This window comes from Drosophila virilis, chromosome 3 (genome assembly GCF_030788295.1).
Source record: "Drosophila virilis strain 15010-1051.87 chromosome 3, Dvir_AGI_RSII-ME, whole genome shotgun sequence".
In the NCBI taxonomy this organism is placed as follows: Eukaryota; Metazoa; Arthropoda; class Insecta; order Diptera; family Drosophilidae; genus Drosophila; species Drosophila virilis.
In genome coordinates, this window is record NC_091545.1 from 11,279,853 (window position 1) to 11,290,983 (window position 11,131).

Consider the following 11,131-nt stretch of genomic DNA (forward strand, 5'->3'; position numbering starts at 1 on the left):
TCTGTCTCAGTCTCAGTCTCAGTCGGCGTCAGCCAACAGCGTGAGTGAGTGCGCGTCGAACGGGAACGTTGCGCCGTTCGCGTTCGTTTCTATTTTCTGTGCTCCTCTCGAGCGTGTGTGCGCGTGTGTGCGTGCGCGTGTGTACGTGTGTCGTATCGTATCGCAAGACAAGCTCAAAACGCCGACGGTTAAGCAAAGCCTTTTTACTAGCCGAAATCTGCTAATAAAAATAAAATATTGCATTTAATAAAGCAAGCGCTTCATATTCAAGACAACTTTACAAGTTATCGACCGCTTAAGGATTCACAAAAGTTATCGATAGCTGACCTTAAACTGTTCACTGTGTTATCGCTTGTGCTATCGTTCGTGCCTTTGTTGTTGTGCTTTGTGGCATGGCTACAACAGCGCCAACGGCAGCCCCCACAAGGACCTCCAGCAAAAGCACTGCGGCCTATTCAACAGTCACGCCCACTTGCACCGCCAGCGTAGCAGTTATGCCCAGTGTCGGGCTGCCGCCGGGTCTGCCCGTGGGCATGGCAGCTGTGCCCATGCCGCCACATCTGCCGCTGCTGGGCGGCTTGGACAGCGCGGCCAACAAGGCCATTGCAACGGGCAGCGGCGCTGCACAGCCGACGGCAACAACAAGTCCCGGTTTGGCGGCCGTCTCGCCCACGCCCACAGGTAAGTGTGACAATTAGACCAATTGGACGCTGCCACAAATATAGCCCGGCTCAGCACCTTGCCCAGTCTAAACATTGCGCAGAACCTTATAAATTCCTTGAATTGTCAAGGATATAGCTGGCCAAAAGAGCTGAACAAAAAATAAAACCCATGCTTCAGTCCCAAATTAAATTCCTGACCGAGCCTGAGCCCGAGCCTGCGACTTAGCCTGAGCCTGACTTGGCCATTGGAAAATGCGCAATGATTTGGAAATTTCACAACAGCAACAACAACAAAAACAACAACAAAAAAGTCGACTGCTGCGCAGAGCTGCCAACTGTTTTGGTCTTTCGCACATCAGTGGCAATTTGTTTTGCACAAGTATGGGTTGTCAAATAAAATTAGTTCATGTCGGCGGCCATCGAGTGGCCACGTCGAGATGCGACTGCCACTGCCACGACGGCAGCAGCGGGCTAGTAGGAGGGGGAGGGGGAGGGGGTGAGACAGCAAATGCGGTTGCTGCAGCGGGCGAGACAACGGGCCAAAGCTTTGACTTGTCTCTAAAAGGTGTTGGAAGTTGCACAATAAATAAATAATTATAAAAAGAGCGCAGAGAGACGCTAAACCAGCAAAGACACACACTCAACACACACACACACACACACGCACACACACACGTATACCATGCGAGACCGACCCGGGTATGGGTACATGGCATACATTGATGTTTAAGCACTGGGCAGAAACCATACTTAAGGGTTTCGGGTTACTTGATGCGTGTATTCGCATTATTCTTAGAAAGCCGAGCGTATAAAAGGTGTGCACAATGATTTTCAAGTGTACATAGCCATAGCCTCCTCAGCTCGGCCGATGCTCATCACATGTTGGCCCTCATTTGTGTCCATATGTAGTTGCTCACGATGTTTATGCCACTTATGTCACCCGACTTTCAGTTTGTGCCACAAGCATAAGTCACTTGACCGGAAATTAGTTGGGCCAACCCTTCCGCTTCGTAAGGGTTACCCTGTTATAGACATCAATCGAAATATCGTTAAGAAATACATGAGAATACCCTCTATGACACGTGGATATATTCTTAAGATCCGAATTGAAATAGCAAACCCCAAAAATAGGTATCTCATATATATTAGGCTGTATCTATAGTGAAAACCTAGATTTTATAATATTTCGGAGGTAGTAGGTAAAGTCTGCAAGTTTTAATATACTTATTAAGTATTCATATACTCCATATCAAATGATGTGGCTCTTAGTTTTCAACGCGGAAGTAATTAAGTAAATCAACAGAGCTGATGGACATGTGCTCGATCGACCTACTTGTGACTGCTCAGCAAGATCCAAAGCCTCTTTCTGCGAAACACGTCCGCTACATAAACCTTCATTCATAAACCTTTGTTTACCAATTTTACGGGTTAAAGATATCCAAACGATAAACAAATAAGAGTATAACGCAGCCATATTGTCTTGCAAAAATGTGCTCACCTACATATAAGTAGTTTACAATGAACTTTACCAGGCGCATATATTGCTTGCATTATTGAAATACTTGTTATTCTTATCAAATTGAATTTTGGATTTAATACACCAGGAATGCTGAATATGTTGATAATACTTAACTAGGTATATAAGATAGGCAACTCTCACTGCAAATCGAGCAGCTCTTGACACGTGATAAACGTGGGAACATGACAATATAACGCATTGAAAATGTGCACACCTACATATGGACATTACCAGGCTCGAAAATAATTCGAGCGAATTGTCATACACACATACATAAAAGTAATTTACAATGAGCCTTACCAGGCACATGCCTTGATTGTAATATTGAAGCAATAGAACTTTGGACTTAATGCTCCAGGAATGCCACGTTAGCCTTTAATACTTTGATAATATGTGCATAGGAATGTATGATTCGATCGAATGGTCATCCTTTTGGTTTAATTAAGGCAACTAGCTGGCAACTGGCTGGCAACTCTTCTTGCAAGTCGAGCAGCTCTCTAGGCGAGCTAAACGTGCGAAGATCACAATATTACGTATTAAAAACCAGAAGCCCCAACGAGTAATGTGCTGCGCGCGACAAACAAGATCAGCGAGCAGCAACTGGCCACAAGGCGGGACGGGATGGTCTTCTAGAGGAGCTTGGAGCAGCGAAAGAGCGACAGAGCGTGAGAGAGAGGGAGGGGACATCTCCAGGCTGGGGCCAGAGCGCTTAGTGAAAAAGCGGGCAACTTTAATTTATATGCAGTGCCTGGCAGCGCAGCAGCGGCAAAAACTTTACCGGTAGCAATAAATCAAACTATCAATTGAATTCCGAGGCGATCATCACTTGTGCTCTCTCTCGCTCGCTCTCTCTATATATATCTCTCTCTCTCATTCGTTCTGTCTCTCTTGAATGCGGCGTCGCTTCTTGTTAAAAGTTGCACGCTGATGTGCGAGTGCGGCCGGGCTGGACGGAACGGACAGTATGGGCTGCGCCAAGTCGTGCGATTTTAAGCCGATTCTGCAATTGACTGAGGTGCGTCGAGGCAGCCGTAGCTGTCGCATTGCCGCTAAGATCAGTAGTAAATCATCGGGTGTATCCAGCTCGAAGTTGGGTCTCAGCCGCTGCCACTGCCACCGACTTGGTACGCATTTTGTGGCACTGTCGCGTTGACATCCGTGGCATAAGCGCAGGCAGCGTGTACTCTGTGTGTGCTGCAGCCTGGCCTCGCCTGGCCTGGCCGGGCCTGGTGATTGGGCTGGTCGTCAATTGTTTGGAGCGCAGCATAAATCAGGCATAACCATAACCATAACCGCGACCACAACAATTGGCGCAACATGCGGCTGCAACAAATTGTTGACTACCCCACCCGATGCGCTACTTGGCCGCAAGCAGATCAGGCAACAGCTTTAATTAGCACAGCTCGCAGCGTAGCTGAGGGTCGTCGAGGTCAGCGTTGGGCATACCAAAGCATCTGCAACCTGGCTGCCACACACGCAGCCACAAGGAAAACAAAAGCAACAACAAAAAAAAAAAGAGAAATACCAAAAAAAAAAAAGAGGTGTTAAAATGTGTGCAGTTCTCGCGATCAGATAAAATGTCAAAATGAACATAAAAGCTTCTACATCTGAGGAATTGCTAATCGGTGCCAAGACAAACGACAAACGACAAACGAGATACCCAACCGCCAGCCTCGAAGCCAAGTCGATCCGATCCCCAACAAATTGCCAGCGCGGAGACATCAGGAATTTCATAAATTCCAGCTCAAATTAGCTGTTGGCAGTCCGGCAATCGTTTGCCATACAAAACTGATTCATGAAGGAGACGGTAATGGACCACACCACGTCCACTTGACACGCCATTATGACCATAAACGTTGACACTTCCGCCAGCGGGCAGGGGTACGGACAGGGGAATGGACAGGGGAACGGGCTTGTAGCACTCGTCACATTGTGGCCGGGACTGTGTGTATTGTGTCTTCGCTTTCGTCTTTGACGTGTTCGATCAAAAACAGACCGAAATTTGTCCAATCATTGTTGGCCCCCGTACTCCCCGTCGCCCCCAACCATGCCCATACACTCTGGGCTACAAATTTCTTGGTGTTTGGCTGCCATGCGCGGAATTCTGGCAGCAGCTTCGTTTAAATTCCAATTGACATTTAATGATTTTGCGCACTCTTTTTCCCTCGCCCCCTCTCGCTCTCTCATTAAGTCTATCTCTGTCACTCCTTTACAGCGCTTACGCACAGCCACTGCCCGTCCACATCGATGCTAGCCGCCGGCTCACCACCAGCTCCCACGTTGGCCCTCTTGGCCCCTCAGGGCAACGCGACGACGGCGGCGGCCACAAATCTCAGCGCTCTGGCCTCCCAGCATCGGCTACTGGAACTGTCGCGCTTTGGCCTGCGCGGCTACGATCTGGCCCAACATATGCTGTCCCAACAGGGCGCAGTATCCAAACTGCTGGGTAAGTCATTTCTCTATTGGTACAGTTTTTGGGGGGGGGTAGTCTGTGGTCTGTAGGGGTGCAAGTCCAGCCTGACCAATGCAATCAGCTCCAGCGTCTGCATAACGCGGAACCGAACCAAAAAGCACACGTGCTCCAAATGCAATTGCCAAATGTGTCCCGCTAAATTAGGAGCCGAAGCGTCCGTAATCGATTTGGACAACTGTGACTCCCCAGACCACGAGTGGGCCACGTATACACGACAAATCGATTGCACCTTACCATGCCCAATTCTGACACCTGGTCAATAGCCAAAGCATGCTCAATAGAGGCCGCCGCCGCCGTCGTCGTCGCCGCAGCCGCCGCACACCTGTTGCCAGTTTTTTCGCTCTAAATTGCAATTCTGCGCGCCGCCCGCGACAAGCTAAACAAATTCCAAGGGGGCACTCGAGCGGGAGGTTAGCTTTGCTTTTGGATGGATTATATTTGTATGACATGGGCCAATTCGACTGCCAGATTCCAAGTCGGACATCTGTAATGCAATGTCCTTGGCATAGTTTGTTGTCAATATTTTCTAAATTTCAAAGAGTTTTCTTTTGTTTTAAGTTCCAGATACAGCTCTTATTATTGTTGTTTTAAGTAGAGCATGTATTTGCCAGCTATCAATTTAACCTTTTCATCGAACCTGCCAAAATCTTTAAGACAGCTTATCGACCAAGGACACAGATTTACAGACTACACTCAGAAAAAGTCTTCCTTAATTCTAATATGAATACCTTAAAGATTGAAGCCAAAAAAGCAGTCGGTAGTTCGAATCACAGTTGCTAAGCTGACTTCTCACATTTCTGGCCTGGGCTTAACCCTTTATTTATCATATATATTGAAGCTTGTTATTAAATTGTCAAATTTTATAGCTAAGCTAAAGCTATTATTAGCTAGGCTTAATCTGATCTTTACTCAAAATCCATATAAAATGTGTTTAAATTAATCCAATAAGCCAAATTTAGTAGCTGGGTCTCCCTCAAGTTGTTTATTTTTAAACAATGATTGCTTATTCTGCTTCGTCTGTCTCTTAATCAACGTGGCTTGGGTCATAGTAAGAAACAAATTGGAATACCAGTGATGATCACGGCTTGCAGCCTTGGCTCTTTTTTTTCCTCTGATCTACTTTCGATATCTGCAACATAGTGTAAGCATCTTTGATTGTTTTACCATTTTTACCATCTATTTTGAGGAGAAGGCATTTTAAAGTAAATCTAATCGTTAATAAACATACATATATATATATATATGCTGCTCCAACCGATGCATTTTGTGCTACCTTGATTTGCACACGAGTAAATAGTCGCATTGCTCAGTTCGCTCATTGCAACCATTCACGGGGCTATCTTTGAATAATACTCACAAATTATCCGATCTGTGCGCAGTCGGTGGAGCAATAATTCATTCACAGTATTTAAATTAACGTAAAGGCAGGTTGCAGGCGGAGGGTTTTGTCGCTAGTTAATTTAAACTGTGTAAGTGTGTAAATAGTTTCCGTTTTTTTTTTTCTAAACTCTAATTTGCATAAGTGTAGATACATATATTAAAGCAAACCTGGGCTACTATGACAATGTATAGTCAATCAATGTGTAGTATTCATGCAATTGTCAGCTACACTGAGAGAAATAAAAGTGAAATGTGAGTTTACCATTCTATCCATTCTATCAGAAAACTTAAGTGATCTCAACAAGTGTAAAACTAACGAACATATAAAAAAAATGCTATGTGCTATTATATTTCCTCATTTCAAGCTCCTGCTGAAAATGTTGCCTTCAATATAAGTTGCCAAAAGAGCTCTTAACATATGAACGAGTTTTTCCAATACGCACAATCACTAAAAATCGGGTCAATCAAATCATGTAGCTGAGGAATAGTCACATATGTAACTGACTTAGGAACTATCGGTTAAATGTTAGGTTCTTGCATGAAAAACTGGTTTGTTCTTCAAGATATCTTGGCTAGACTCTCAGATATAGACTTTCTTATATAAGCAAAATCCTATAAACTTCTAAATACTTAATCATGCAGATCCATTTGAATCAATTCAGATCCACTTGGATAAATTACTGTAGCTGAGAGACAGTGGGATTAAAATTGAGTTTTTTATGGTCAACCATATAATAATTGATCAGCCGAAAAGTTCTAATTAGTATTGTTTCTGATTGAAAATGAAACTGCATTCTTGATTATTGTGAATAATATTTATTGCAATTAAAAATATTTCTATACCTTCTAAGTGGCAATATTGAGTGCGGTTTTCTCTAAGTGTAACCCCTGATTTCTAACGCCTAATTCACAAGATAAACAGCGCGCGCCTGTCACTCGCTTCCGACAAATTATCAACGAGAAGCTGCGCTGAAACTGGCATTGTTGTTGTTGCTGTTGTTGCTTTTGTTGTTGTTGTTGTGCGAGTTGTACAATTGTGTCGTTGCCGAATATTCAAATTAGCGCGCCATTGAATGGCGGAACGCGCCTTCAATTGTCTAGTTAGTCAGTTGGCAGCCGCAGCAGGTAGTTCGCAGCGGCTGTCAACACAATGTGACCGGCGGGCTTGGAGACTGGTTCCGACGCCCACACGAGCCAGACGGTTGCCCAGTCGGGAGCAGCGTTTGATAATGCGAAAATTATGCGAGTTGCCGCAGGGCAGCAGCAGCAGCAGCAGAGGTCAACATTTTGCATATTAACATAAAAAGCCAGAGTTAAGCCTGGTCAATCGCTCATCTTTAAGTTCTACATCTTTGCAGGCACACTGCGCCCGCCCGGGCTTATTGGCGGCTCAAAACCGAAGGTGGCCACGCCGACAGTTGTCTCCAAGATCGAGCAGTACAAACGCGAAAATCCAACGATATTCGCGTGGGAAATACGCGAGAGACTGATTAGCGAAGGTGAGTGCCATTTGTGAACAATGCGAACAACAAACAGATGCCATTTGGCAAGGTAAAGGGACAGGAAAGGGAATGGAAGGGAAGAGAAGGAAAGGGACGCAGAGCCGAACAGAGCGCGACAGTTGAGCTAATTAAAATAAGAACTGATGGGAACCCCCCAAAAGCGAAATTGCACAAAGCCATTGACAAGCGCCGGGCCAGAGTCAAGAGTCGACCATCAATGAATGGTCCTGTCCGGCGCTGTGCGTCTGGGCGGGCATAGGGTTACGCGTTGCAGCTTTTGAGAAGCAGCTACTTGAGCAGCTGACAGCATCAGCTTGATGTGTTTATGGTGCGGTTGTCAGTACTCGTACTCGTAATACGAATTAGCCAGCGAATTGATCCAGGCCAAAGAGGAGCTGCTGCGTTCCTTTCTGTGTGTTTGCGCGCGGTCTCCCAGCTCCTCATTTAATGTTGTAAGAATTGTTTCGGCTCTGTGGGAGATTTATCGATTGGCTAATTTATGAACATCCGCTCCTGGGCTAGTCGATTGATATGTAAATGTGCTCACATTTGTGTCACTCACCGGTGGATGCCCGGCTGGTTGCCCGGCTGGTTTCCCGGTTGCCTGATTGCCTCCAGCGCTGCGCCAGTCAATTGCGCTGTGCGATGAATAGTCCGATTGCCATCGCTCACATGAGACGTTCGGACACACACAAAGACCATGCTCGTGGGGCTCTGACTGCGACTGTGGTCGTATGTAGATGCCAATCGCAACTGGTCTGCTCATTACAGTCAATCTAATTTGCGTCAGTCGGCATTTGGGTTCATGAGCAGGTCACGACGCACTGCATCCGGCGCCAGTATCCGTTCGTAATAGTTGTGCCCGTCTTGCCCCCAGGTGTCTGCACGAATGCCACTGCCCCCTCGGTGAGCAGCATCAATCGCATCCTGCGCAACCGCGCCGCCGAGCGTGCCGCAGCGGAGTTTGCGCGCGCCGCCAGCTATGGCTATGCTTTACATCCAACGCATCCGCATCCACATCCCTATACGAGCTTTCCCACCTGGCCGGCCACGTTGCCGGGCCACCATCCGCTTTGGGGCGCTGTGCCGCTGCCCGCCAGCAGCGCTTTGCCCGGCAGCAGCAGCTACAACAGCGATGGCAGCTCTAATCCGAATACCAACAACAACAGCACCAGCGCCGGCGGCGGCAGCAGTGCGGGCAGTGGACGCTTATCCCTGCCGGCACTGTCACCGGAGTCGGGCAGCCGGGACAGTCGATCGCCGGATGTGGATGCCAATCGCATGATAGGTGAGTGAGCAGCTATACATAAATCCGGATCTGATCCTCAACAATGATCTGCTGCAGATATTGAGGGCGAGGGCAGCGATTCGGAGGACAGTGATCAGCCCAAGTTTCGGCGTAATCGCACAACGTTCAGTGCCGAGCAGCTCGATGAGCTGGAGAAGGAGTTCGAGAAGTCGCACTATCCCTGCGTGGGCACGCGCGAGAAGCTAGCGGCGCGCACGGCGCTGAGTGAGGCGCGGGTGCAGGTGAGTTGCCCCCATAAGTTACCCGTGTACAATGGACTGTGCTCCTAGCCCCTGATTGTTGCCTACTAACCACACACGCCGACGCCGACCTGGACACACAGACGCTCGTTTCTTTTTTTTTTATCAACTAACAAATTGTCTCTCCATCGATTGATCAATTAGGTTTGGTTTTCCAACAGACGAGCGAAATGGCGGCGCCATCAACGGGTCAATCAGCTGAAGCAGCGCGACTCGGCCTCGACATCGCCGCAGCCCGCGGCTGCCTTGGGTCCACAGCAGCAGGAGCAGAGCACGGCTGCAGCAGCAATCTCCAGTCTGCAGTATGCTACCCGTTCCAGCGTCTACCACACGGCCCTGGCGGGCGAGGGCAACATGTCCACCCCCATCAGCACCAGCATAAGCCCTACGGCCCCAGGCCGCGATCCAGCGACAGCAACAGCGCCGCCGCCTGCCTCACTCACAGCATCAGTTCCATTATTAATGGGCGGTGAGCATAGCGCCTTTCGTGCCGCCCTGCCCGCCGCTTCCGCATCCGCATCCGCCTCCGCATCGGCGGCCGCCTTCGCCCTCAACTTTGCTCGTCAGTACCTCTGGCGGCATATGGCGGCGCCGCAGAAGGAGCCCCGATCGGAGCTCGATGAGGAGATCAATGTGGATGCGGAGACGGAAACGGAGTCGGAGGCTAATTAAACAGTGCAATCAATATGCTGTATTTCCAGAACTAGATTCTAATCCAAACTAGAAAATATCTAAACAAAAAAAAAAAAATCAAAAAGAAAAAATATGATGCAAGTTTGTGGATTTGTCAGTTTCCTATCGCTTTAAATCGAGAATTTAGTGCAATTTTTTAACTTAATTTATTCAGTTTGCATTCAAAACACGTGCTGAGTACAAATAAAGACGGAATCGATATATGTATACATATGTATATATGCATATATAGGACAATACATGTAAGAATTCGACAAATTCTCACGGGTTTCGTATAATTGGTCGGGAATTCAGCGGAGTTGACACCCATCGATGCGGGAGAAGAGCGGCTGCTCGACGCGCATTCAAAAATAACTCAAGTGGACAAATCTGACAATTTTGTGGCTACCAAGACGAAGAGCCACAGATACGAATACAAACACAAATACAGAGGCTCAGAGTCAGGCTCAAGTGGCTGCGAGTGTGCTCGGTCTTGGGCCTGGGCCTGGGCCTTGGCCAGGGCCTGGGCCTGGGCCTGGATGATTAATGTGGCTTTAATTACATGCGCTGAGAAGTCGTCGACGTCAGCGTCCTCGTTGTCGTCGTCAATGTGTATGCTCGGATGGATCACTATAATTATATAGATGGCCGAATTAAATTTTAATTTAACGCCTGTCAAATCAGAAAACCACTTGTATAATCGTTCGCTTAAGCGAGCCACAGCTCTGGCTTGGCAACTCTGCCTCTGGCTCCGGCTTCAGCTCCAGCTTCAGCTCAGGCTTGGGCAACTCGAAACAGTTATTCATTTCACTTTATTTCATTTACTGTCCGACTGCGTCGATATTGAAAGAATCAATTGAACCCCAGCGCCAGCTGCTATTATTGATTGTAATGAGCCACCGAAGGCGTCAAGTCCGCCGTGAAAGAAATGAAAGAAAGAAACCTCTGCAGAGAATGAAAACAATTAAACCCATGAAATTTACATACCTGCGGCTTTTGATGAGTCGCTGAAAAGCATTGTGCTTCCAAGTACACAAAATCTACATATTCATTTCTGTAAAGTTTCAACTACAAAGGGTGCGACTACAGTGGCTGCTGACATGGGCTAGTTGGAGCCGCAACACCAGCGAAATCATATCAGTAAAAAATAGTAAGACATGGGAATGTTTTACAGGAATGTTCATTTACACGGTAGCCTCTAACATCGCAAATTTCTGGGGGCCTGTCATGCGACTCGTCTTGCAGGACACGCTGCAAGACATGTCCACAAAGGTATCTTTGAGCTTTTCCTTTTCAATTTCGTTGTACAATACATATTATTTCTATAATGGAGTTTCTGTTCACGGCTCAAAGCGATTTCCGACCTTTAGGTTGG

The 11,131-nt window shown here is 47.2% G+C and overlaps 1 protein-coding gene across 4 annotated transcripts; it reads left to right on the forward strand.

The window, feature by feature from the left end:
* Nucleotides 1–9,882, forward strand: toe (twin of eyg). Of its 4 annotated transcripts, none has more exons than XM_015175779.3 (6): nucleotides 1–681; nucleotides 4,397–4,627; nucleotides 7,393–7,533; nucleotides 8,414–8,824; nucleotides 8,882–9,066; nucleotides 9,246–9,689. In XM_015175779.3, the coding sequence occupies exons 1-6, from the start codon at nucleotides 393–395 to the stop codon at nucleotides 9,555–9,557; spliced, it is 1,569 nt and encodes a 522-aa protein (XP_015031265.1). In that variant the 5' UTR covers nucleotides 1–392; the 3' UTR covers nucleotides 9,558–9,689. The 4 variants fall into 4 exon arrangements, with proteins under 4 accessions (XP_015031265.1, XP_002047138.1, XP_015031264.1 ...); XM_002047102.4 differs by having other exon boundaries at nucleotides 2–681; nucleotides 9,229–9,882; XM_015175778.3 differs by lacking the exon at nucleotides 1–681 and adding an exon at nucleotides 3,119–3,196 and having other exon boundaries at nucleotides 9,229–9,882.
* Nucleotides 9,883–11,131: the final 1,249 nt, after the last annotated feature.